At 47.7% G+C, this 25109-nt stretch overlaps 1 protein-coding gene across 1 annotated transcript in view; it reads left to right on the forward strand.

The window, feature by feature from the left end:
- The first annotated feature begins 6907 nt into the window (after positions 1 to 6907).
- ROPN1L (rhophilin associated tail protein 1 like) overlaps positions 6908 to 25109 on the forward strand; it is a 19864-nt gene continuing 1662 nt past the window's right edge. The window contains 4 exon segments of the mRNA XM_007456443.1: positions 6908 to 7038; positions 11109 to 11232; positions 12411 to 12572; positions 22817 to 22992. Coding sequence (XP_007456505.1) covers positions 6908 to 7038; positions 11109 to 11232; positions 12411 to 12572; positions 22817 to 22992 — 593 coding nt within the window.

Below are 25109 nucleotides of genomic sequence, written 5' to 3' on the forward strand. Positions count from 1 at the left end.
TATATATATATATATATATATATATGAATGGCCAAAAAGTTGCCCTCCATTTCACTGGCAGATAACTTTTTCTTGTCTTACTTAAGGATTTCCCCTGGTTTTTCAGTTGTGCTTTGTCCTGTTTTTTTCAATAAGGTGAATACTTTCATAAGGAAAGCACTTGCTGGCATACTATTTACTTGGTTAGCATCAAGATTTTATTATTAACCAATAGTCTTATAAATATTTAAAACTTCTAGTTCAGAAAGTGCTAGTATTGCTGCCCTTCTTCATGTAGAATTAAAAAAAAAATAATAGTGTAGTTTTGCTTCATTTTACATTGGGCTAAGACTGTCTTCAAGGAATTTAATTAGGAAAGAAGACCTTTTTGCTTTATTTTTACTATTTATAAATTGAAGACAAATCAACATTTGGGGTTAGTTTTACATGACCAGTTATCAAATGGTCATAGTATGAAGTATGCAGTTGTTCATTATTAGCAAATTCTGTTTTGATTTTTAACTATTAAGTACTAATAGTTGAGATGAACACTGAAGAAAAATGCCAATGTGAAGTTTGTGTATAGCTAGCCTTAAAAAAGCTCCATGTTTTTAGGTGATTTTTTTTTCCTGTTCTCTGGAGAAACAGTGGAGATTGGACATCTCAATTCCAGATGTAAATGAAAAATAATTTTTATTTCAACATTTAATATAACTGTTATTACTGTGGATTCTTGTCTTGTGTTTTTTCTTTCTCTTATTCAAGTAATAGAGAAGAACTTTTTCTCAAATGATTTGATCTTAGATATGTCCTTTCGGTATTGGCAAAATGCTACTATTAAAGTGTAATTCTTGAATTTAGATTGAATTGATGACTTTTTAAAACAAAACAGTGAAGCACTGGACATTGCTACATTGTATTGCATTTGCAAACACACACACACACACACTCACACACTTACCCACTCACTCACTCTGAAGAATGTTGCACCAGTATAAGAACACTGGCACTTTTTTAAACGTTGCAAGTGAGCTACTTACTCTCATTTTCAGGATTGAGTATTTTAAAGCTCTCTACTTACTGTGATGTTTCTTATATTGTAAAATTAAATGATTATGTTTAAAATACTCCTTTAGAATGTTACGTATTCAGTTGCTATCAAGAAGAAAACAGATGTCTTACTACAAAGGTATTACTGAAGCCTCACTTGTGGAGATTGTCTAACTTCCTTGTATCTACTTAATTAATGTGCCCCTCAATCAGATGTTTTCCTTTCAGTGCATTACTGCCCTGTGTCATTTTTTTAATCAGTAAAACAGCCATCACGAGTAAGGGCTTCTTTCAGGTAATCCCCAACAATATCTTTGGCATTTAGTACAACATAAAGATAAGACAGGATACATCTGTTTTCATTCCCATCTATTTTGTATGAGTGCCTCATTTTGTAGTCATGAAATTAATATAGTACCTTAAATGAAAATGTAATGACCATAAGGCCTAGAAGTGACTGTTGTAGAAGCTCAGTGAATAGAACACTTACTTAGTTGGGATGTTAGTTTTCTATTAAGTACCTTAGATACCCAGACCAACTTTATGTGTATATATTCTAAAGTGCTCCCTTTTTTATGTGGTTGTTTGTTGCCTTCTGAGTTGAGAGAAAAATTGAATAAAAACGTTAGTTGTAGCCTAGTTTTTTTGGTTTATTTTTGCTTTGTTGCAAGATTGCTTCAGAATTACGAAATGTGCATTATTAGTTGGCACAGGCAGATAATCCAGATTGTTAAAAGTATAATAATTATGGAAGAAAAAACTCAAGTTACATATGATTATAGCCCCTACGTTCTAAGTAGGAACTTGAAAGTATAGTTGCAGAAGATGCACCTTCCCCCTCTCTCCCTCCACTGTGGTTACAGCCCATCCTCACTGGGAAGAGCGAAGCCCTTCTTCTTGTGCCACAGGCAGGATGCCACCCAGCTCTGCGCCTCCACTGCAAGATCTGAGCGTAAAGTTTCACCAGGTTGTCTTTTAGGTGGAGATTTGGATAGAGTAAAAGTCCACTTCACATACTGATCATATGTATCAGAGAAAAAGGAAAGGGTTGCTTGAGGTTTTTAAAGTGCTCTTTGTGAAGCGATCCTTTTGTTTCTCATTTTTGTTTCTAGGTTCAAAACTTTTTCTATGATTTTTTAAAATCATTTATGCATTTTTATTTATTTCAAATGCAGTGGTGGTAGGTGAAATGCTATTTGATCCATAGGGCATGTGTAATCTGTGAAGTTGAACTTTATAGCAAAGGAAATTGTACAGTGAAATCTCAGAAAGTGGCCATGAATTCCCTCCTCCCACTGTGCAGTTTGCAGGCACTCTTGTTGCGAACAGAGCCAACATCACGAGTGAAATGAGGTCTGAGGAGGTGAATTCTCCCCAGCCCCACTCTTATTTTTTTTGGTGTCTCTTTTGTTTCCAGCACTGTACTTAGTACTGTAGTAGAATGAGGTATGGAGTCTGCCTTCAAGGAGCCCAGTTAGAATGGAAAAGAACAAAAAAATGAGCAAAAGTTTCCATTGTAGGTGTGAGTAAAATGCCACAGGGAACACAGAGAAAGGACTCACCTTGGGCGAGGTTGTGATGACCTGGTGGCGCTCAAGTCCTGTTTTGTGTATACAGGCACCCCTCCCACACACCCACACCACAGTTCCTCTTTCACCCTCTTGCAGTCTACTTCTGCTCAGCCCCACATCGCACTACAACTGTCTGTATGTCAACAGCAGTAACCCACTTTACGTTGTCTAATCGTCATTTTGAAATTTCTTCCTTTACATGTGTAACAGTGCCATGTCTTTCTGCTTTTCCATGTTTGTTCAGTAACTTTTCTTCAGGACAAGAAGCTTCATACCTGAGAACCCCACTCATTCACTCCTTTCTTTGCTTAAATGGAGCAATCCCTTCTGCTAGCTGCACAAATCCAAAGGTGTGATGGAGCAGACTAGAGAGTCCAGAAATAGACCTACACGTATACAGATAGCTGCTTTTTGACAAAGGTGCAGAAGTCAAACAAATAGTGCTGGAGTAATTGGACGTCCAGATACAAGATTAAAAACTGATCCGTATCTCAACAGTTGTAAAAATTAACTCATGGATTACAGTCCTAAATGTTAAAACCCCAAACTATATAACTTCTAGAAGAAGACCAAGGGGAAAATATTCAACCTTGGGTTGTAACCCCAAAAGCACAGTCCATAGAAGAAAAATTTGATGAATTGGGCTTTATCAAAATTGAGACCGTCTGCTCTTTGAAATACAGTGTTTAGAGAAAAAAGCCATGGAGTGGCAGAAAATATTTACAAAACATTTCTGATAAAATGCATTCAGAATAAAGAAGTCTCTAAACTCAATAGTAAGAAAACCTATTTGCCCATTTTAAAAATGGGCAAAATATTTAACACACTTCACTGAAGAGGATATGGAGATATATATATATAGATATATATATATATATATATATATGGCAAATTACATGAGAAAATGTTCAACAGAATTAGCCATAAGTAAAATGCAAATTAAAACCACAATGAGATGCCCGTTCATACCCATGAGAATGGCTAACACTAAAAATACCATACCACGTGGTGGGGAGGATGTGGAGGAACCGGAACTCGCCTCGCTGGAGGGAATGTAAAATGGTACAGCTGCTTTGGGAAATAGCTGGGCAGTTCTTAGAAGGTTAAAATCTGTTTACTTACCACTCCTAGGTCTTCACCAAAAGAAAACGTGTAAGTCCGTATGAAGACTTAAACACGTGCGTGTTCATAGTAGCTTTATTTGTACTAACCCAAAGCTGGAAACAATCCTCGTGCCCATCAACTGATGAATGGATAAATGATTATCCATATAATGAGATACTGCTCAGCAACAGAAAGCAATTCACTATCCGTATATACAGCTTGGACAAATCTCAAAATGATGATGCTGAGTGGAAGGAGACAAAAAGTGTACTGTGTGCTTTTCATTTATATAGAATTCTAGAAAATACAGAGTAACAGCAATCTAGAAAGCAGATCATTGCGGGTAGGGGTTGGCAAGGAGGGACGTGGGGGGATTTCACAGGCATGTGAAGAGACGGGGCGGAGAGGACGCATGTGTGTGACGGATGTGTTCACTATCTTGATGGAGTTCTGGTATGACATGTCAGGGTGTACCAAACTGTACGGTTTAAATTTGCAATTTACTGAATGTTAATTACACCTCAGTTTTTAAAAGTATTATGTTCATACATTGTCCTTGACCATTTCACACCTTCCTCTTCCTCAAAGTGCCACCTTCTCCACCTTCCTGACTTTTGGCTGATGATTTTTATTCCTATTTCACTTAGAAGACAGAAGCAATCAGAACAGAACTTTTCACAAGTTCACACCCTCTGCCCCATCACCCCCTGTGTTTACTGTGCTCCAGGCAGCCTCCCCTTTTCCACAACAAGTCAAACCTCAGGGCCTTTGCATTTGCTGTTTGCCATGCCTTAATATTCTTCCTCCAAGCTGTCCCCAACCTCCTCTTTTCTATACTAAAATGTCTTTCTTAGGGAGGCTTATCTGAAATTGTAGCTACTTGGGCATTCCTGTCTCCTGCTATATTTTTCTCTTTCATATTAACGTACTGTACAGTTTACCTATCTTGTTTGTATTCGCATGTTTTTCCCTCACTTGAATGTAAGCTCCAGAGATTGAAAAAAAAAAAAAAAAAAATATTTGGGGATTACTACTGTATTCCAGGAGAGTCCTGGGGCATATTGGGCGTTCTATAAATATTGTTGGGTAAGTAAATAAATGAATGAATCAGAATAATGTATATATGGTTAAAATAAAACCTGAAAGCCATCCTCCAGAGGTGAGCACTGTCAGTAGCTTGGTGTTTACTTCCAGACTGTGCTCTGCATAAGCATTCGTTCACTGATGCTCTTATCAACACGGGTGGTACATGCCCTGGGCTGCTCTGCAGGTGGCTTCTTTCATTTTATATTTCTGAGCATCTTTTTATGTCAGTACATAAGTAGCTATCCCATTTAAAACTTTTAACTGTATTGTATTCCATTGTGTGGATAAGATTATGATTTAAGTTTTCTGAAAGGCAATTGGTTAACCCATTTTATTACATGCTATAGTAAACATTTTTGTCCATATTACTTTACTAGTATTTCTGTAGGATAAATTCCTAGAAGTAAGACTGCTAAATCAAACACATTTAAAGCGCCAAATTGCCCCCATATGTAATAATTAACACTCCTCTCATCAGTGTATGAGATTCCTCGTTTTCCCATATCGTCATCAACATTAAATAGTGCCTATTTTCAGTTTTGCTAATGCTGTGAACTTGGAAACGTGTGTGTCTTCATTTGGTAGGTAAGTTGCCCAGTAGAGAAGTTGTGTTTGGGGATTGATACCTCTAGGGAAGGAAGGAGGGCTTGTCACTGGCCCCTCCTGGAGACAGCTCATTCTAGTTCTTCACCTTCGTGTCAAGAGGTGAGCAAGGGGAGGTGGGTCTCAGGGCCTGTTTCATTCATTGTGGGTGTTAAGGGCAGCTGCAGCAGCCAGCCAGGAGACCCCTAAACTAGGTAGGATTCACACCTTGTACGCTGTCCTGGTCAGCATCCACCAGAATGGAACAGTTTCTCCTACCCCTGGACCCAAAACTCTTGTATCGGAAAAGGTAGCTTACTTTCTCCTAGACCCGATGAGATTGGCTCAACCGTCCTATCTTACTTAGGAAAACAAGTTAAATAGAATCTTCTTTTAGCTGGAAACTGCCCACTGTCTAAACTCTTAAGTGGCTTTTGAACTGCCAATGAGTTCACTAAGTGATGCCGATTGGGCCACGGGAACAGCTCTTGCGAAGGCGTCGAGGTCAGACACGTCTAGGACAGACACGTCAGTCTGGGAAGGCAGGGGCCAGATTCCTTCAGGGAGGCCCGTGCTGCGCGCACACACCAGCCTCCAGGACTTTAATGGCTTCCTACCTTGGAGTCTACGAGGCATCTCGCTCCAGAGCTTCACGGAGGCCTTGCAAAGGAAAGCGGGGGGGGGGGCGGTCCTTTGTGAATTCGCCGCTCACATTTGGCAGTGGGAAATCTATCAAAAGGCCCTTTCCTAAGGGAAATGTTCCGCTCGTGCAGCTGTGAGCTATCTGTTAAACCGGAGGGGGCGCCGAAGCCACACTGCTCAGGAGCGTTCCGCCCCCGCCTCCTGCACCGGCCTGAGGCTGGCTTCGGCTCGGGGCCTGTGCGCGTGCGCGACGCCAGAGGGGCAGGGCCCGCGCGTGTCTCGGTTGCCTGGATACCGCTGCGAAGCAGTAGTGGCGGCTTGCGCTCCATTTGCCGCGTCGCGGCTGTTGCTAGAACTGGCGGTCGGTCCTCATTTTACGAGGAACCCGAGGAGGAGCGGGTAAGAGCCCTCGTCGGTCGTCCGCGCCTCACGAAGTCGGCTTCTCGCAGTAGTGGCGGCTTGCGCTCCATTTGCCGCGTCGCGGCTGTTGCTAGAACTGGCGGTCGGTCCTCATTTTACGAGGAACCCGAGGAGGAGCGGGTAAGAGCCCTCGTCGGTCGTCCGCGCCTCACGAAGTCGGCTTCTCGGCCCGCCCCCAAACCTAGGATTCTGGCCGGGCCCTGGCCCCGGCCCCACCTCAAACCCGGGGAAAGGCGGGCGGCCAGGCCTCGCCCAGTTCAAACCCGGAACCCCGACCTGGTTCGGGATCCTGGACCTCGGTCCCGCCCCAGACCCCCGTCCTCCCCCAGGCTCCAAACTCCGGACCCGGGACCCCGGGCCCTGAGCCCTGTGGCCGTCGCGTCTCCCCCGCACCCCAGGCTTACCAACCCTCCCTTTCTCGCTCCGCAGCACACCTTGATTCTTCCCAGCTTGGTCCTGGCCTGCGGAGAGCGATGCCTCTTCCCGACACCATGTTCTGCGCGCAGCAGATCCACATTCCCCCGGAACTGCCGGACATCCTGAAGCAGTTCACCAAGGCTGCGATCCGCACCCAGCCGGCCGACGTGCTGCAGTGGTCCGCGGGGTAAGCGCCCCAGGGCCAGCTCCTGGGAGAGCCGGCCCGTCCCCGTGTGAATCCTCCTTCCTGGACCAGTGGTCCAACGCTCGGGACACTTAGGGTACCGGCAAAACTTTCACTTTAGCATTGGTGGTATCTACACCGAAGTATCATCTAGGAAACATCATGGTTTATTGACCACGAGACCAGAAATTACTGCAAAGTGCTCATTTATCTACAAAGCAATGACAGCTCCATTGTTGGAGAGTGGTGTTTATGCAGGTAGACTAAAATTTATAAAGCAGTTACACTGGGTAAAAAGTTTCTGCATTGTGTTACAAAGTCAAACTATCACAGTTTCTTTATTTGTGAAATGATTTTTACAAGGAGGAATCTTATGATTATGTTCCTTGTCTTCAGAGAATCCTCCAGTATTAGGAACCTGGAACCAGAAGGGCTGGTTCACGTTGGGGTAACCATCCCAAGGCTGCTATAAGGTCAAACTCTGCCCAGCTTAGTTCACAACACATGAGTCTTCGCAGTTTCTTGCAGCAAACATTCTAACCATTTCCAGGAACAGACATTAATACTTTAAAAGTCACAACTCAACAGACCTTAGAACCATTAAAATAAACCCTGTTGATTTTATAGGAAGGCTCTTTGTCCTTTTTCAGTAAACAAATTCAGACTCGGAAACTCAATTTTGTGGTCCCAAGAATCAGTATAAATTTAACTTAATATTTTTTAGTAACTAGCCTGTCAAATTTTGCTGACCTTCCCTAAACCGTGTGACCAAAGTGAATTAGTTTCCTATGACTGCTGTTAACAGATAACCACCAAACATGTTGGCTTAAAACAAGAAACGTTTATTCTCTTACAGTTCTGGAAGCCAAAAGTCCAAAATCAGTTTCCCCAGGCTACAGTCAAGATATTGGTGGGACTTTGCTCTCTCTGGAGGTTCTAGGGAGAGTCTGATCCCTCCCCTTGCCTTTTCCAGCTTCTAGAGCTGCATTCCTTGCATTGTTTGGCTCCTGGCATACCTCCATCGCCAGTACTGTGGCATCCTCACATCTACCTCTGCCTCCCTCTTCTAGGGACACTTGTGATTGCATTTAGGAACCATCCTGATAATCCAGGATGATTTTCCCATCTCAAAATCCTCACTCGGGCTTCCCTGGTGGCGCAGTGGTTGAGAGTCCCCCTGCTGATGCAGGGGACATGGGTTCGTGTCCCGGTCCGGGAAGATCCCACATGCCATGGAGCGGCTGGGCCCATGAGCCATGGCCGATGAGCCTGCGTGTCTGGAGCCTGTGCTCTGCAGCGGGAGAGGCCACAACAGTGAGAGGCCTGCGTACCGCCAAAAAAAAAATCCTCACTCAATATCTGTAGACTCCCTGTTACCGTGTAAAAGAAGATCCACAGCTTCCAGGATTAGGACGAGGATATCTTTGGGGCCCTTACTGCACCTGCCACCGGAGGCTACTGGTTAATCCAGCACTTTGCCTTCTGACAAATGCTTCTGTCTATTGCTTCTGAAAGACTCTCTCAAGGTTCTTGCCCAAAATTGTGGCCTCTAGTATTAACCATTATTCAAGCCTAAATAAGAGATACAACTGATTCATAAGAGTTTATTTGTTCTCTACCAAACATTCCAAGACTTAATCTTTTTTTTTTCTTGGAACATTATATTTGGTAACACTTTAGAGACAACTATTTTAAGCTTCACTTTAATTTAAAAGGCTTAATCGAGAAATTTCTGAATGTTCCGTGCAGCTAATTACTCTTAAGAGCTGTTTTGGAGTTTAGGAGAAAAAGCAAGCATTAGTCATGCATCCCAACTCTCTCAGAACAGAATCTGTTAGGGAGAGATGTCGTCCAGAAGAGGGTGAATTGGTCTTTGAAAGATTTCGTAGCGATTGGGGTTAAGACAAGGCAGAAGAGGAAACAGCGTATAACACGAGGGCCACGACAGGAAGGGAAAAGCAGCGGAAAGCAAAGCAGAAAGCCAGGGTGCGTCTGGAAGTGACTGCTGTGAAAGAAGGTTCCAGCACGCATTCAGGGGAGGGTTCTTCTCAGACGAGCCTCACCCCCAGCCTCTGCCACGACGCAGCGGCTAATTGGCTGTACATGATTATGTCATTGAGTCCTGAAGGCTTGTGCTCACGTGCGCCTTATACTTGAGGGCATGTGACGCAAGTTGGCCTGGCCACTCAGGCAGGCTTCCTCCACCTCGGCTCTATGGCTGCTTTGGAGTGACATCGCTTTGGGGGGCGTGGGGCTGTCCTGTGGATTAGAGGGTCCTTGGCGGCCTGCTGACCTGCCCCCACCAGGTGCCAGAAGCACCATCCACCCCAACTTGTGGCAACCAGAAGTGTCTCCAGACGCTGCCAGTGCCTTCCTGGGGAAGAGGCGCTGCACTAGAGGCTGGGCCGAGCCTGGTGATTGGTTTGACGCGTGGTGAGGAGTAAAGTCCGCGAAATCGTTGAAAACCCTAATTAGGAACATGGCAAAGCGAAGCACCCCCCCAACCTGGCCCTGTAGGTCTTCAGGTCCACGTTTGTCTAACTGCCTGCCTTTTAGCTTTCTCTCAGACTATGAAATTCACGAAATATGACTGGACTTGTCCTAAAAGCATGAAAACAAAGTCGAATTTGAGGGGTGGAGAGAGAAGAAGGGAATGAGATATAAAATTTCTGTTAACCTAACAAACACCTATTTGTCTACATTTTGTTATATCAGAGATGTCTCTATTTACTCATATCTTTTTTTAAAATTTTATTGGAGTAGAACTGATTTACAGTGTTGTGTTAGTTTCGGCTCTACAGCAAAGTGATTCAGTTCAACGTATACATCTATCCATTCTTTTTCATATTCTTTACCCATATAGGTTATTACAGAATATTGAGCAGAGTTCCCTGTGCTCTACAGTAGGTCCTTGTTGGTTATCTGTTTTACATAGAGTAGTGTGTATGTTAATCCCAAGCTCCTAGTTTATCTCCCCACCCGCCATTTCCCCTTTGGTAACCATCATTACTCATATCTTTTATTTTTATTTTTTTTTCGGTACTCGGGCCTCTCACTGCTGTGGCCTCTCCCGTTGCGGAGCACAGGCTCCAGACACGCAGGCTCAGCAGCCATGGCTCACGGGCCCAGCCGCTCCGCGGCATGTGGGATCTTCCCAGACCGGGGCACGAACCCGTGTCTGCTGCATCGGCAGGCAGACTCTCAACCACTGCGCCACCAGGGAAGCCCTACTCATATCTTTTAAATTATTACCTGTGGCCCTGGATGATTTAGTGTTTTGTTTTCCTGGATATGTCATTTCTTTGATGGAGGTAAAGTCATGGGGGCAGCAAATGATGTGGCTTCAGCTGCCGGCCCCGGCTGACACGTGCCCAAAGGGGAGTGAGTTTCACAGAAGGACCCTGTCTGGCACCCTGCCCCCCTCCAGCCAGAGCCCAGGTGTACACCCCCTCCTGACTTGTTGCCCCAAACTGTCTCTGTGCCCCAGGTTATTCCCAATTTAAGCAGTAATATCCGTGTCCCAGAAAGGAACAGTTAAGGAAAAAAAATACTAAAAACAAACAAACAAAAAAAAACAGGCAGGAAAAGTGAAGGGTAGGGGGAGGTCCGCACCTGACTTAGCCAAACAGTGATTTCCCTGCTCCGGGTGCCTTAGAGCTGAATAGGCGCAGAGATGCTTGAAATCAAGCCCCTCAAAAAGCAAGGCCAAGCCCCCCAACTGTCAAAGTGGCGTGACGGACCATGACCTTGCACTCGGGTCATGCGGGGCCCCGACCTCCACCTCCCCTGGCAGCCTCAGGACTCTGATGACGTTCGCTGGATAAGTGTAGCACCTGTTACCGGGGCCCTGAGACCAGGGCTGCCATTGTCCATGCGGTGCAGACAGAGAAACTGAGGCATGGGTGGAGGTGAAGTCGGAGAGCTGAGTGGAGGAGCCCGGACAGGAGCTGGGCCAGGGCACCCAACACTGTCCTCCCTCGTCACTGTTGCCCTCTGGGTTCATTGACAGAAGTACGTGAATACAGGGGCTGGTTGTGTGCTGACGAGCCTTCAGAGATGTCTGTCGTTGTTAGATATTTTTCAGCTTTGTCAAGAGGAGATCCACTTCCTGTAAAAGACAGAATCGAGATGCCCATGGCCACTCAGAAAACAGACACAGGCCTGACTCAAGGACTCCTTAAAGTTTTGCACAAGCAGGTATAAGAGTTTGCTATCAGTCAGCTGAACCTGAGATAAAACGCCGCAGAAAGCTCCATCCAAGCCCCGCCTTCCCTGCAGTAAACCTTCAAGGTTTATTCAAAGAAGGAATCTTGGATTCAGGGCCTTTCTCTGGTTTAAAGAACCCAAATTCATGATTATATAGAAATATAATTTCTTTTAAATACCGAATTAAGATGCAAGAGGCTGCTAGACTAAGAAAAATACCTGAAAATATGAAATTTTAGACATGGGAGTTGCAAGATCCTTCTTGAAATATGTGTTTATAAAAAACTATGCTAACGTGATAATCCGCCACCTTTTCATCTGAAAGACAGATTGCTCTCTGGTGTCTGTCTTCCTGCCCTCCTGAGAGCCCTCGAGACCCACCATCTCACTTGGAAAGTTCATAGAAAGTGTATTTTATCTGAATGATTGGGCTGTGTTGCTAAAAACAACATCAGTGGTATAACCCTGAGTGTTAAAGCGACTCGTCCCCATTATACATCTCGAAGTCCTGTGTTCCTGTTTGGGGTGCGATGACTTCTGGAAACGAGATTTTCCCATTTCTAGTTTTTCTAGATTTTCCCATGTCTAGTTTAAGGGAAAACGAATAACCACTGCAAGGGGTAGTTTGGGAAAAGACATGCTAAAGTTGCTCAAACCTCTTTCACTCAGAATATTGCTAGCAGATCACAGGAGTTACCAATTTTCATAAAGTTGTCTAAAAGAGTAGAAGGAATAAATTTATTTTCAGTGTTGAGATTTACCCCATTTAACTGTTAGCATGTTTCAGGGTTGGATTTTATTTGATTTATTGAAGGTTTATTTGTATTGTGAAGTATTTCAGGCAGACAGTAGAGAATCATGTACGCCATGTCTGTGTGCCCATGTTATTAAGTCATAACATTATGCCATGTTTGTTTCCCAGTCCTTTTTTCTCTTGAGAAGTAACTTGTTGCCAGTCTCTAGTTCCCAGCCCCCTTCTCTGCCTGTGCATCCCCTGTCCCCAGACACACAAATCCCCCCCTCCCCTCCCCAGGGCTAATGGTGCAGTGAATTCAGAGTTCATCTTTGAAAGGGGATGGGTGCTCTGTTTAAGTCTTCAAGAGCGTTATATTACTTCTTGGGGCTTTTAAACTTAACGTAGATTGTGTCATGCTGTGTTTTCTAAACAGTGTAGCCACAAGGAATATGTGGAATTAGCAGATCTTGAGCAGAAATGGAAAAATCTGTGCCTGCCAGTAGAAAACTTCAGAGCTCTCTTGCAGTTGGATCCTTGCGAAAACAAAATCGAGGGGATAAAATTTTTAGCGCTTGGATGCAGCATGCTTGGTGGGGTATGTACCTATAAATAGCATATTAATAATTCTGTGTGATCATAGGCCTGGCTTAAAAATAATTTAGGTGTTTCAGTAACTGAAGGAACACTTTCATTACTTTAGTAATCTTGTCTTAGAAAGGCAATTTTTTTCAGATGTTTATTGTATTTTAGGCTTATAGTTACTTTAGTTTACAGAAGTTAAGTACTTATGAATGCCTCAATTTAAAAGATGTTAACAGTAGACAAACCATATAGATACTGTTAAAATGTGTTTAGTTTTTAGAAGAGACTGCATCAGTGACTTTTATTAAACTACATGTCACTTGGTAAATGATAATATATTGCCCTCATCTGTGCAAAGAGGCATAAAATTATTTTCTATTTTAGTTAAAATCTGTTATTCGTAACTAATACAGTAGATACCTTGCTGATGTTAAAAAGTATAACTCATACAACTTAGGAATGAAGACACAGGGAATTCCCTGGTGGTCCAGTGGTTAAGACTCTGCGCTTCCACTGCAGGGTGCGTGGTTTGATCCCTGGTTGGGGAGCTATGATCATCCCACAAGCCAGGTGGCCAAAAAAAAAAAAAGAAGACAAAGAAGAAAAAGGAATGAAGACACATACGTTCCTTAAGGGAGGTGGGTGTGGTAGGGAGGGGGTGGAAGTCTAGAATCTCTCTTTAGCCTTAGTATTTGAGTCACCCTGTGAGACACAGGGGTCAAGTGCAGGGAAAGTTACCACTTTAAGTTTGTGAAGGAAGGGGTTGAGAAAAGAGAGCTAGCTCCCTTTACTGCAGAGACGAGCAAAGTTTGCGACCCTCTCCCTTCAGTCTTTGGACCCCAGAGCACGTAACTGGCTAACTCTTAGTCCTCACTTCATGGGGTGCCCTCATCTCGGGTCCACGCATCAGCCTCCTTAATTCTGTTTTAACTTTTAAGAATTACTTTATGTAACACTACCTCGCGTGACCACTAACACAACTAACCGCCTACAACTAACCTCCAACCCGTCCCCCTGCCGCCCACACCTGAAGCATCAGCTCCCCTGATCTCATGCTTCCCATTGATCCCATATGGACCCCAAGAAATACATCATTTAATTTTAGTTGGTTTTAACTTTATGTTGTTACTAATCTTCTGGAACTTTTTTTCATTCCCAAGTAGATTTCTCTTTATTCATCTGTATCATTACGGACGCTGTGGTTCATTCATCTCCTCTGCTGTGTGAATATAGTGCAATTTACTGGTTCTGTTAGTGGTCCCAGCGAGAACCTCTGAAACCCCAGTGAAGTCGGGTGTTAGGCTGGTCGCTCCCTTTTGCTGTGTACCTGCCCACGGGCGGTGTTTCCGGTCAGCCATAGAGCGGTCAGCCCTGGGCTGGACACCTCAGACCAAGTTCCCTCCTCTAGGCTCAGAGGCCACCAGGGAGAATCCCAGTGGAGTTTCATTGGAGAAAATTTTTTTAAAAATAAATTTATTTTTTATTTATTTTTGGCTGCATTGGGTCTTCGTTGCTGCGCGCCGGCTTTCTCTAGTTGCAGCAAGCGGGGGCTACTCTTCGTTGTGGTACGCGGGCTTCTCATGGCGGTGGCTTCTCTTGTTGCGGAGCATGGGCTGTAGGTGCGCAGGCTTCAGTAGTTGTGGCACGCAGACTCAGTAGTTATGGCTCACGGGCTCAGTAGTTGTGATGCACAGGCTTAGTTGCTCTGCAGCATGTGGGACGTTCCCGGGCCAGGGCTTGAACCTGTGTCCCCTGCACTGGCAGGCAGATTCTCAACCACTGTGCCACCAGGGAAGCCCTGTTGGAGGAAATTTTATGTTGCTTTGTTCATCTGGAACTCTGGAAGCAAGATTTTAATAATATAAAATTAATAACTAATATTTGATTTTATGATTTGCTCCTCTAAACTTATTTGTGAAATTTAGATTTTTATAATGATGAGAAATTAGACTATTTCATATTTGGGGATCCATCTTTGTAATTTCTACCTCCCTAATCAGGAGAATCAGCCATTAGATTTCAAACCAAACCAAGCCTGTTTTGCAAGATAAGACCTCTTACCGTGTGTGGGGTGTGACACTAGATGGAGACATTTGTTAAGGATGGAGCTTCCTTTCTGAAGTGACTACTGGGGAAGGGACAGGGAAACAGCACACACACGCTTCTCTATTCTTCCTATAACGTGTCACTTATCCCCCTCAGCCAGCGTGGGACCCTGCCCTGTCCCCTGAGGAAGCCACCTCTTCCAGGAGTCTTTGCTGTTGGCCTTTGACTCTCTCCTGGTGCCAGTGGCCCCCTTCTCACTGTGGAAAGCGGGGAACCTTTCATACTTTCATATCCAGGCGAAGTTCGCAGCCTGAGGTGCCACCTCTGCCCTGGCCTGCCCACCCCCCGTACCCCAAGTGCAGGGCTAACAGCCATGCTCTGGGTCCACGGGGGCCAGGAGGAGCCAGGCCCAAGGCGACACTTGTTTCGTTGATGCACCGGGTGCGCGCATTGGCGGGGTAGCTTGGAGATGCCCCCGGAGCACAGTGCTGTGACTTCTGGGAGATGCTTCTCCATCTAGTTTGGCATCTTAGCATTTGTCTTTATGCTTAATAAAGAAAACCTTCAAAAAGGAGCAGATGAAGAAGTGAAGTGAGGTGAGGAGGAATCTCTCGTGGGTCACTGCTGTCCACCTCGTCGCACACAGGACTGCTGTGAAATTGGACGCTGGTCACTCTGCCTGAACGTGTCGTAGCGACTCCTGCTGCCCCGTTCAAACCACAGCGTCTCACGGCTTGTGGCTCTTCAGTTGCTCTTCGGAGCCACTCTAGTCAGATAAACCGAGTTCTCTGCAAAGACTGGAACCTCAGATGTGTGAGCCACACGCGTCGTTCACCCTTCGTTCCTTCCACGGACGTCTGTCAGTGTGGCTTTGTGTGGGCCTCGCCATGAGTGCCGGGCCTCCCGACACCCCCTGCCCGTGGAGGGACATCTGGTACATCCTTGAAGCCCCGAGCGCTGCTCTGGTTCTCACTTCGAAGCTTCAGACAGGGTGGGGGAGCGTCGGGGGCTGGCCGTGTCTGGGGGCACCTCTCCCTTGCAGGGCGAAGCGAAGACAAGTCTGTGTTGTGACCTTCACCTTAGGTTTCTGCAGCCCCATCAGGGATCCTAAGCGTTAAAGAGGTGGATCAACATTTTTCATCTGTTTTTTTAAGTATGGACATCTTTTTTGTAATGTAAAAACTTGTGGCCCAAGTCCCCATTGCACCCACACACGACTGACAAAGCCTGTAATGACAAACTATCCACCTGCCTCTGGTTCGGGTTTGAAAAGCCTTTGCACTTCATTCACGAGAGCATCCCTCCATGTGTACAGCTGCCAGCATATGGGCGTGTCACGTAATTTCCCATCAGAACGTACTGCTTACGAACGGCCAGCGTTTCTAGGGTTCTTACCAGGTGCGGGAATGTTCGGAGCCCTTTGTTTTCTCTTTAGTCCTCCCAGCAGCCCTTGGAGGAGAGTCCTGTTCTCCGAATCGCAGGCTAGCGAGCTGTGGCCAGAGGCTCGGCGCCGCAGGTGGAGGGGGTCGGGCAGGATCTGGACTCAGACCATGGGCTCCGGAGATGCCGCTACCGGTAGGTGCGGGGGATGGAGAGGCCCCTGAGGATGCCCCTGTAGCCCAGGGAGTGCGCCACCCTCAGGCTGGGATACCGTGTCAGAGAGTAACAACTCCTGGGCCTTCCCACTGATACCGTTTTATATCCTCACAAGATCCGCACCCCAGAAATCTTTGTGTCAGCCTCCCAACAGCTCTGGCTCTGGAGATCTCAGACCCGCACCCGCGCCCAGCTGCAGTCTGGTCGCTCTGCCTGCACGCGCCACAGCGACTCCTGCTGCCCGTCCACTCCAGGGCGTCCACTCCGCCCGTTGGGTCCGCTGTCTGTGACCCGTAGAGATGCCCTGTGCGCTACAGGCAGAACCCGGCTCGCTCCCGGCCACTCTCCCCGGGGCCCCCTGTTCAGGGTCCCGCTGGGCCTCTCGAGCCCATTCTGAGACGCCCACCCCTGCGGCCAGTGCAGAGACGTGGCCCTGACGTGAGTGCGGGCGTCCAGCCGCAGGCACGTTTAGGAACTGCCTCTGCTGACGAGGCAGCTGATCGTGGGCCCCCAGGCTCACTGCCCCCCAGGCTGAGCGTCTCCTCTGTGGGGAAGAGGGGGTGGGGTCGGCGGATGCCGGGCCTGGTAGCCCCTCCGTCCCTTAAGCCTGAGGGACTGGCTTCACTCCAGCACCATGTCTGGCCAGCCGGAGAATGTGTGTCTCCCTCCGGCACCGGCCATAAGCCCCAGGACCACGTTGTAAATTAGGAAAGCTGCGAGGATAAGGAAACGAAAAGGGTCGCAGGCTTTTTAGTTTTTGTTTTTTTTAACATCTTGATTGGAGTATAATTGCTTTACATTGTTGTGTTAGTTTCTGCTGTATAACAAAAGTGAATCAGCTATACGTATACATATATCACCATATATCCTTCATCTTGCGTCTCCCTCCCACCCTCCCTATCCCACCCCTCTAGGTGGTCACAAAGCACCGAGCTGATCTCCCTGTACTATGCAGCTGCTTCCCACTAGCTATCTATTTTACATTTGGTAGTGTATATATGTCCATGCCACTCTCTCACTTTGTCCCTGCTTCCCCCTTCCCCCTCCCCATATCCTCAAGTCCATTCTCTACGTCTGTGTCTTTATTCCTGTCCTGCCCCTACGTTCTTCAGAACCTTTCTTTTTTCAGATTCCATATATATGTGTTAGCATATGGTATTTGTTTTTCTCTTTCTGACTTACTTCACTCTGTATGACAGTCTCTAGGTCCATCCACCTCACTACAAATAACTCAATTTCGTTTCTTTTTATGGCGAGTAATATTCCATTGTATATGTGTGCCACATCTTCTTTATCCATTCATCTGTCGATGGACACTCATGTTGCTTCCATGTCCTGGCTATTGTAAATAGAGCTGCAATGAACATTGTGGTACATGACTCTTTTTGAACTATGGTTTTCTCAGGGTATATGCCCAGTAGTGGGATTGCTGGGTCACATGGTAATTCTATTTTTAGTTTTTTAAGGAACCTCCATACTGTTTTCCATAGTGGCTGGGTCAGTTTACATTCCCACTGACAGTGCAAGAGGGTTCCCTTTTCTCCACACCCTCTCCAGCATTTATTGTTTGTAGAGTTTTTGTTGATGGCCATTCTGACTGGTGTGAGGTGATACCTCACTGTAGTTTTGATTTGCATTTCTCTAATGATTAGTGATGTTGAGTGTCCTTTCATGTGTTTCTTGGCAATCTGTATGTCATCTTTAGAAAAATGTCTATTTAGGTCTTCTGCCCATTTTTGGATTGGGTTCTTTGTTTTTTTGATTTTGAGCTCATGAGCTGCTTGTATATTTTGGAGATTAATCCTTTGTCAGTTGCTTCATTTGCAAATATTTTCTCCCATTCTGAGGGCTGTCTTTTCATCTTGTTTATGGTTTCCTTTGCTGTGCAAAAGCTTTTAAGTTTCCTTAGGTCCCATTTGTTTATTTTTGTTTTTATTTCCATTTCTCTAGGAGGTGGGTCAAAAAGGATCTTGCTGTGATTTATGTCATAGTGTTCTGCCTGTGTTTTCCTCTGAGAGCTTTATAGCGTCTGGCCTTACATTTAGGTGTTTAATCCATTTTGAGTTTATTTTTGTGTATGGTGTTAGGGAGTGTTCTAATTTCATTCTTTTACATGTAGCTGTCCAGTTTTCCCAGCACCAATTATTGAAGAGGCTGTCTTTTCTCCATTGTATATTCTTGCCTCCTTTATCAAAGGTAAGGTGACCATATGTGCGTGGGTTTATCTCTGGGCTTTCTATCCTGTTCCATCGATCTATATTTCTGCTTTTGTGCCAGTACCATACTGTCTTGATTACTGTAGCTTTGTAGCATAGTTTGAAGTCAGGGAGCCTGATTCCTCCAGGTCTGTTTTTCTTTCTCACGATTGCTTTGGCTATTTGGGGTCTTTTGTGTTTCCATGCAAGTTGTGAAATTTTTTGTTCTAGTTCTGTGAAAAATGCCAGTGGTAGTTTGATAGGGATTGCACTGAATCTGTAGATTGCTTTGGGTAGTAGAGTCATTTTCACAATGTTGATTCTTCCAATCCAAGAACATGGTATATCTCTCCATCTGTTTGTATCATCTTTAATTTCTTTCATCGGTGTCTTATAGTTTTCTGCATACAGGTCGTTTGTCTCCCTAGGTAGGTTTATTCCTAGGTATTTTATTCTTTTTGTTGCAGTGGTAAATGGGAGTGTTTCCTTAATTTCTCTTTCAGATTTTTCATCATTAGTGTATAGGAATGCAGGAGATTTCTGTGCATTAATCTTGTATCCTGCAACTTTACCAAATTCACTGATTAGCTCTAGTAGTTTTCTGGTAGCATCTTTAGGGTTCTCTATGTATAGTATCATGTCATCTGCAAACAGTGACAGCTTTACTTCTTCTTTTCTGATTTGGATTCCTTTTATTTCTTTTTCTTCTCTGATTGCCGTGGCTAAAACTTCCAAAACTATATTGAGTAATAGTGGTGAGAGTGGGCAACCTTGTCTTGTTCCCGATCTTAGTGGAAATGGTTTCAGTTTTTCACCATTGAGAACGATGTTGGCCCTGGGTTTGCCATAAAAGGCCTTTATTATGTTGAGGTAAGTTCCCTCTATACCTCCTTTCTGGAGAGTTTTTATCATAAATGGGTGTTGAAAGCTTTTTCTGCATCTATTGAGATGATCATATGGTTTTTCTCCTTCAATTTGTTAATATGGTGTATCACATTGATTGATTTGTGTATATTGAAGAATCCTTGCATTCCTGGGGTAAACCCCACTTGATCATGTTGTATGATCCTTTTAATGTGCTGCTGGAGTCTGTTTGCTAGTATTTTGTTGAGGATTTTTGCATCAGTGTTCATCAGTGATATTGGCCTGTAGTTTTCTTTTTTTGTAACATCTTTGTCTGGTTTTGGTATCAGGGTGATGGTGGCCTCGTAGAATGAGTTTGGGAGTGTCTCTCTCTCTCTGCTATATTTTGGAAGAGTTTGAGGATAGGTGTTAGCCCTTCTCTAAACGTTTGATAGAATATGCCTGTGAAGCCATCTGGTCCTGGGCTTTTGTTTGTTGGAAGATTTTTAATCACAGTTTCAATTTCAGCGCTTGTGATTAGTCTGTTTATATTTTCTCTTTCTTCCTGGTTCAGTCTCGGAAGGTTGTGCTTTTCTAAGAATTTTTCCATGTCTTCCAGGTTGTCCATTTTATTGGCATAGAGTTGCTTGTGGTAATCTCTCATGATCCTTTGTATTTCCGCAGTGTCAGTTGTTACTTCTCCTTTTTCATTTTAATTCTGTGTCGTAGGCTTTTTAAAACTGAGATTTGAAATCAGTGCCGCTGTGTGACCCTGAACTGAGGCCACAGGGCAGGAGAGAGACCCCCACGGTCCTGACTCTGTTCAAAGCGTCAGTCAGGATATTGTCCACATTGCTATTTTCCTGCAGCTAAAAGGGACATGGTGGGAGCTGTGAGGTGGCTCATGGTGTCGTCACGAGAGCAGCTGTAATTCTGAAACTGGAAAAACCCACGGAACTGGTGCTGGAGATGCTCAGGAGGCCGCAGCGCCCGTGTTTGTCACGCGTCTCCACTTGGATTTCAGATCCAGCTCAGGCGTGCATGCTGGGCTGCAGACAGTGCAGCCACCTCCTCCTGGACGAATTTCCAACCAGGGAATAATGGGCAGGCGGTTGGAGAAGGGGGCGCTGGCCAGGGAGGGGTCCGTCCTTGTGGCTGGTGAGCCAGTAGCCTGACAGCTCACAACCCTTGGAAGTGAGAAATCTGTTGTAGGAAACAAAGTCTCCAAACCAGGCAAGGTGCCTCATGAATCCTTTTGGGTGTAAAAATTGTTGCAAATCTTTTTGTCAGAAACGTCAACACTGGTAATGTCATCTCGCCTTTGCAGAGGGAAGTGATGCCAGAACACTTTGATGTGTTTTTTCCTTAAATAGCTCTTCCTCGGAAGTGCTGGAACATCAGTCACCCAGTGCTCCTGTGCAGGCTCCTCGCCAGCTACCTCCCCCCACCGCCCCAGGTCCCACCCTCGCGACGACTGCCCTCCGCTGTGTGGGCTAAAACAGCAGCATCTAATGTAGCAATGCGTCCCTGAGACGTTTCAAGCAAGGAGCCAGTAAAATACACAATTTTGTTTTCACCAAGTCCTCCCTCAGGACAGCCTTTCGGGGGCCCGGCGTGGGCAGTTTTCCTTGGAGAAATGAATGCCGTCATTTTTCTAACTAGAGCATCGTTCTGCCTGCAGAGTTGGGCTAATGTCAGGACTGCGCCATTGCCCCAACCCCGCTCCAGTACATTCTGTCTCAGCAGGGCTGTCGGTCGGCGTGGGGCATGACTGGTAGCTTTGCAGACACCCCGAGTCCCAGCTGATGGTGATGGGGGAGATGTGCTCCTGTGGTCCAGCCGAATGCCTGGAATCCAGGCACGTGTAAGCCCTGTCACTCGCTCCCCGAGCCAGCCCAGTGACTGTCGGTGGTGGTGGAATGTGGTGGTCACGGCCAAGCTCAGGTTGGCTGCCTGCATCCCGTCCCAGCTGGCTTACCTGGGACAAGTTACTCAGCCTCTCTGGGCCCCCTTGGCCTCATCTCATGAGGTTACCGTAACGAGTAAATGAGATGCCAAGTCAGGCTCTCAGAGGGTCCCTGGGACGTGGAGGGTGCCAGCCATTCGCAACTTCTGTGCAAGAACCTCATTTCAGTCCCCCTGCCTTTCCTCTCCTGCTGCCGGAAGCACAGGTGATTTTTCTCTGATATTGACCATGAGAACCTGGTCCAGCTCCTGGCGCTCAAAGAAGCAAGCTGCCATGTTGTAAGAGGACCTCAGGGAGACCCCCGTGTCGGGAACTGCAGGCAGCCTTTCAGAGCTCAGGGGGGTCTCCGGCCAGCAGCCAGCAAGAGGCCAGCCCCCTTCCAGTCCTACAGTCCCAGGGAGTGAGTTCTGCCCTTCCCTAAGGGCGGCTGCAAGTGGATCCCTCACCAGTCGAGCCTCTGGATGAGAACCAAACCCTGGCTGCCACCTGACTGGAGCCTCACAGAGGGCCCGGGGAAGCAGTGCCGAGGCTCCTGACCCACAGAAACAGAGAGAATGAATGTGCTGTTTAAAATTTACACAGAGTTGGCTCCAGCCCTTTGCGTGTCCCTGAGGCCATGGGATGTACTTCCCCCACAGTCACTGTTCTGGTCAAGCAGGTCTGCGTGCGACTTTCCCTAAACCTGCGCCTTTCCCCTGGGGACTGTCCTCTGTAGCCATCCCACTGGTTTTTTCTTGCTGTTTCTCCTTGTGAGTGCAGCCCAGATTCATTCCCACGGGAGCTTCTCTGGAGGGTTCTTGTCTGTCTCCTAGGCTTGCTGTCTGAGCTCTGTCCTCCCTACAGTGGCAGCTGCTCGATGTTAGCGCCACCAGGGATGTCCCAAGTCATTCCCATTTAAAAAAATTTTTTTTTAATTCTTTTATTTTTTTCCCCATTAGATTTTTTTTCTATTAAGGTGTAGTTGATTTACAGTGTTGTGTTAATTTCTGCTGTAAGAGTCATTCCCATTTAACGTAAAATAAAATCTGGGGGCTTCCCTGGTGGCACAGTGGTTGAGAATCCGCCTGCCAATGCAGGAGACATGGGTTCAATCCTTGGTCCAGGAAGATCCCACATGCCGCGGAGCAACTAAGCCCGTGCACCACAAGTAATGAGCCTGCGCTCTAGAGCCCGTGAGCCACAACTACCAAGCCCATGTGCCGCAACTACTGAAGCCCGCGTGCCAAGAGCCCATGCTCCGCAATGAGAAGCCCGCGCACTGCAATGAAGAGTAGCCCCCGCTCGCCGCAACTAGAGAAGGCCTGCATGCAGCAACGAAGACCCAACACAGTGTAAAATAAGTAACTCTATTTAAAAAAAAAATAAGTAAATAAAATAAAATCTGGGAATCAAATTTTTTTCAGGCCAATTACAATACATCTCGATCAACCCTTTTCTTTTTCTTTCTTAAGGCAATTATAAACTCCCCTAGTTCTTAATTCACACCGAGAACATACTTTTGAGAGAGTGTCTGTAAAATGTACTCAGGTGTTTATTCTGCTGCTGTCTTTCCTCTCAGTTTATTGAATCCTGGTAGTAACCGTTTCTCTCCCTGGTTTGTGGTGTTTCCAGTCATTGAACACTGCGATGAAGCTCCTGTGTGAGATCCTGACTGCTGACCCCGAGGGGGGGCCTGCGCGCATTCCCTTTGAGACTTTCTCCTACGTCTACCGTTACCTGTCGGGACTCGACTGGGATATACCTGCGTCAGACACGGAGTCCTACCTCTCCTCTCTGAAGGACAGCGTGTAAGTGCTCGCGGGCCCAGGAACGCAGGTGTCTCGGTGGCGGGACGACTTCCTTCTTCCCATTCTTCTCTGCTCTCAGATAACGTGGTACCCGCGAATCCGGCCTTTTGTAGAAGGGAAGGTGGCACACGCTGTGCCCCGAGGTGTCACTTAGTGATGCTGAGGATACCCGGGCCTCGGGAGGCTGTGCCGGTCGGTCTCTGCGGACTTCAGAGGGACACAACTTACCCCGTCCTTAAGAAACATGTATCCAAAACGCATCTTGATTCTTAAACACGGGATGTCACATGGTTTAAAACCGGGGTTATGTTCAAAAGTAAGAATTCATTTCTCAACAATGAAACACGGAATGGGTCCCTGCAGGTGGAGGGTGTGAGTGAGGAGAGACCCCGTGCCCCCTGCCCTCCCCCGCCCCGTGCTGTGCTGCCTGTGGTGGGGGGGCGGCGGGGGGAGGGCCGCCCCTCTGGGGGGGACGCGGGGGGAGGGCCGCCCCTCTAAGGGTGGTGATGGTGCTGCTTGGGGCAAGCGAAGCGGGAGGAGGAGGCCCCGTGATGAAAGGGCAGCGCCCCAGGCCGCCAGGCCTCCCAGTGCCGCCTCTGTGCCGGGATGTAGACGAGGGTTCAGATCACGAGAGAGCCAGCGCTGGGAGCTGGTGACGGTGACGGTGACAGCCCCGCCGCCTGGCCCCTGAGAGCCCACGCCCGGCAGGCCCATCACAACCTCCCAGGCTCGGTCCCCTCCACCGTCCCCAACCGCCCATGTCTGGGGTGCCCCGGAGCCGACCTCTCAGCCCTCCCTGTCCCTTCCTCCCCTCCTCCCTTCAGAAGCGCACCCCCTTGAGGACCCGCCACCGGACTGGGCCTCCAGACCCCGTCCTCCCATTTTTCTTCCCTCTGGTCCGTCATCCACCGACGTGGCAACCTCTCCCCTCCCCCTCGAAGCTGCGGCGCCTCGGTCTCTCTCCGCCTCTCCACACACCCGCGGCCGGCCCCGCACTCTGACCTCTCGGACCTCCGTCTGGCGGCCGCGGTTCCTTCATCCTCCTGGGCCTCCCTGTCTCCCCAGACACCACGACTCCCTGGCCCTCTCCTCGCCCGTCCCAGGGGAATCTGCCCGCTGCCAGCGGTCGCCGCTCCCTGATCCTCCTCTTTCCTGAGCGCCCCCTCCGCCCGCTCACCGAGGACGAGCCCGAGGTGGGGCCTGGCGTCCTGCTAAAGCCGTCTGACCTGGGGACCGCCCCCTGCCCCTGCTGCCGTCCCCGACCAGGCCCCAGAGCGGCTCACACTCACGCACTGACCAGAGCCCTCCTGTCCCCCTCCCTGTGGCCAGCCTCTGAGCCCGGCGCTCCGTTCCCCTCTCCTGTCCCCTCCCGCGGGGACCCCAGCGCCTCCTGGCACGCGGCCCCTGTCTGGCCGCTGACCTCCACACTCGGATGTGACAGCGCCCGCTCGCCCTCTCCTCGGCCGTGTAGGTGGGTCCGCTGCACACGTCAGGCTTATTAACACGTCCCAACAGAACTCCATGTCCCCCGGACCTTCCCCTCCGCAGTTCTGCTCCCCCGCTTGTGACCGCGTCACCGTCCCCCACTAGGTCAGGACAAGACGTGGGTGACATTCGACGGAAGCCCCTTCCCCCCCCCCCACCCCCCCCTCAGGGGTCCCTCCACTTCAAATCCTCCTTCGCTGCCCCTGGTTCTGGCCCCACCGGCTCTCCTGCCTGCACCTCCCCAGCTCGGCCGTTCCCCAGACGGCGGCCACGGTCCCCGGGAATGATGACTCGAGTCACGTCCCCGCCACGCCTTCCCGGCCTCTCGCGCCCAGGGGCTGATCCCTGCCCGCCCCGCCCCGTTTGCCTGGTGAGCGCTGCCTGTGCGTCTCTCCCGCCCGCGGCACTTCAGCCACACGCCGCCCTGGGTTTGGAGAAGACAAAACTCGCCCCGACTGCTGGCCTCTGCCCTGGTCTCAGACACCCCGCCCATCTGCACGGCTGCCGAGGGTCCTCAGCTCAGCAAGGCCTCCCCTAAGGGGCTCTGCCCATGAGGCAGCACCTTCCGCCCTGGGTCCCTCCGTGAAGCCGTCTTCCGTGCTGTGCGTGGAGCACAGCCATGCGGCGGGGTC

Source organism: Lipotes vexillifer, unplaced genomic scaffold (genome assembly GCF_000442215.2).
Source record: "Lipotes vexillifer unplaced genomic scaffold, Lipotes_vexillifer_v1.1 scaffold458, whole genome shotgun sequence".
In the NCBI taxonomy this organism is placed as follows: Eukaryota; Metazoa; Chordata; class Mammalia; order Artiodactyla; family Lipotidae; genus Lipotes; species Lipotes vexillifer.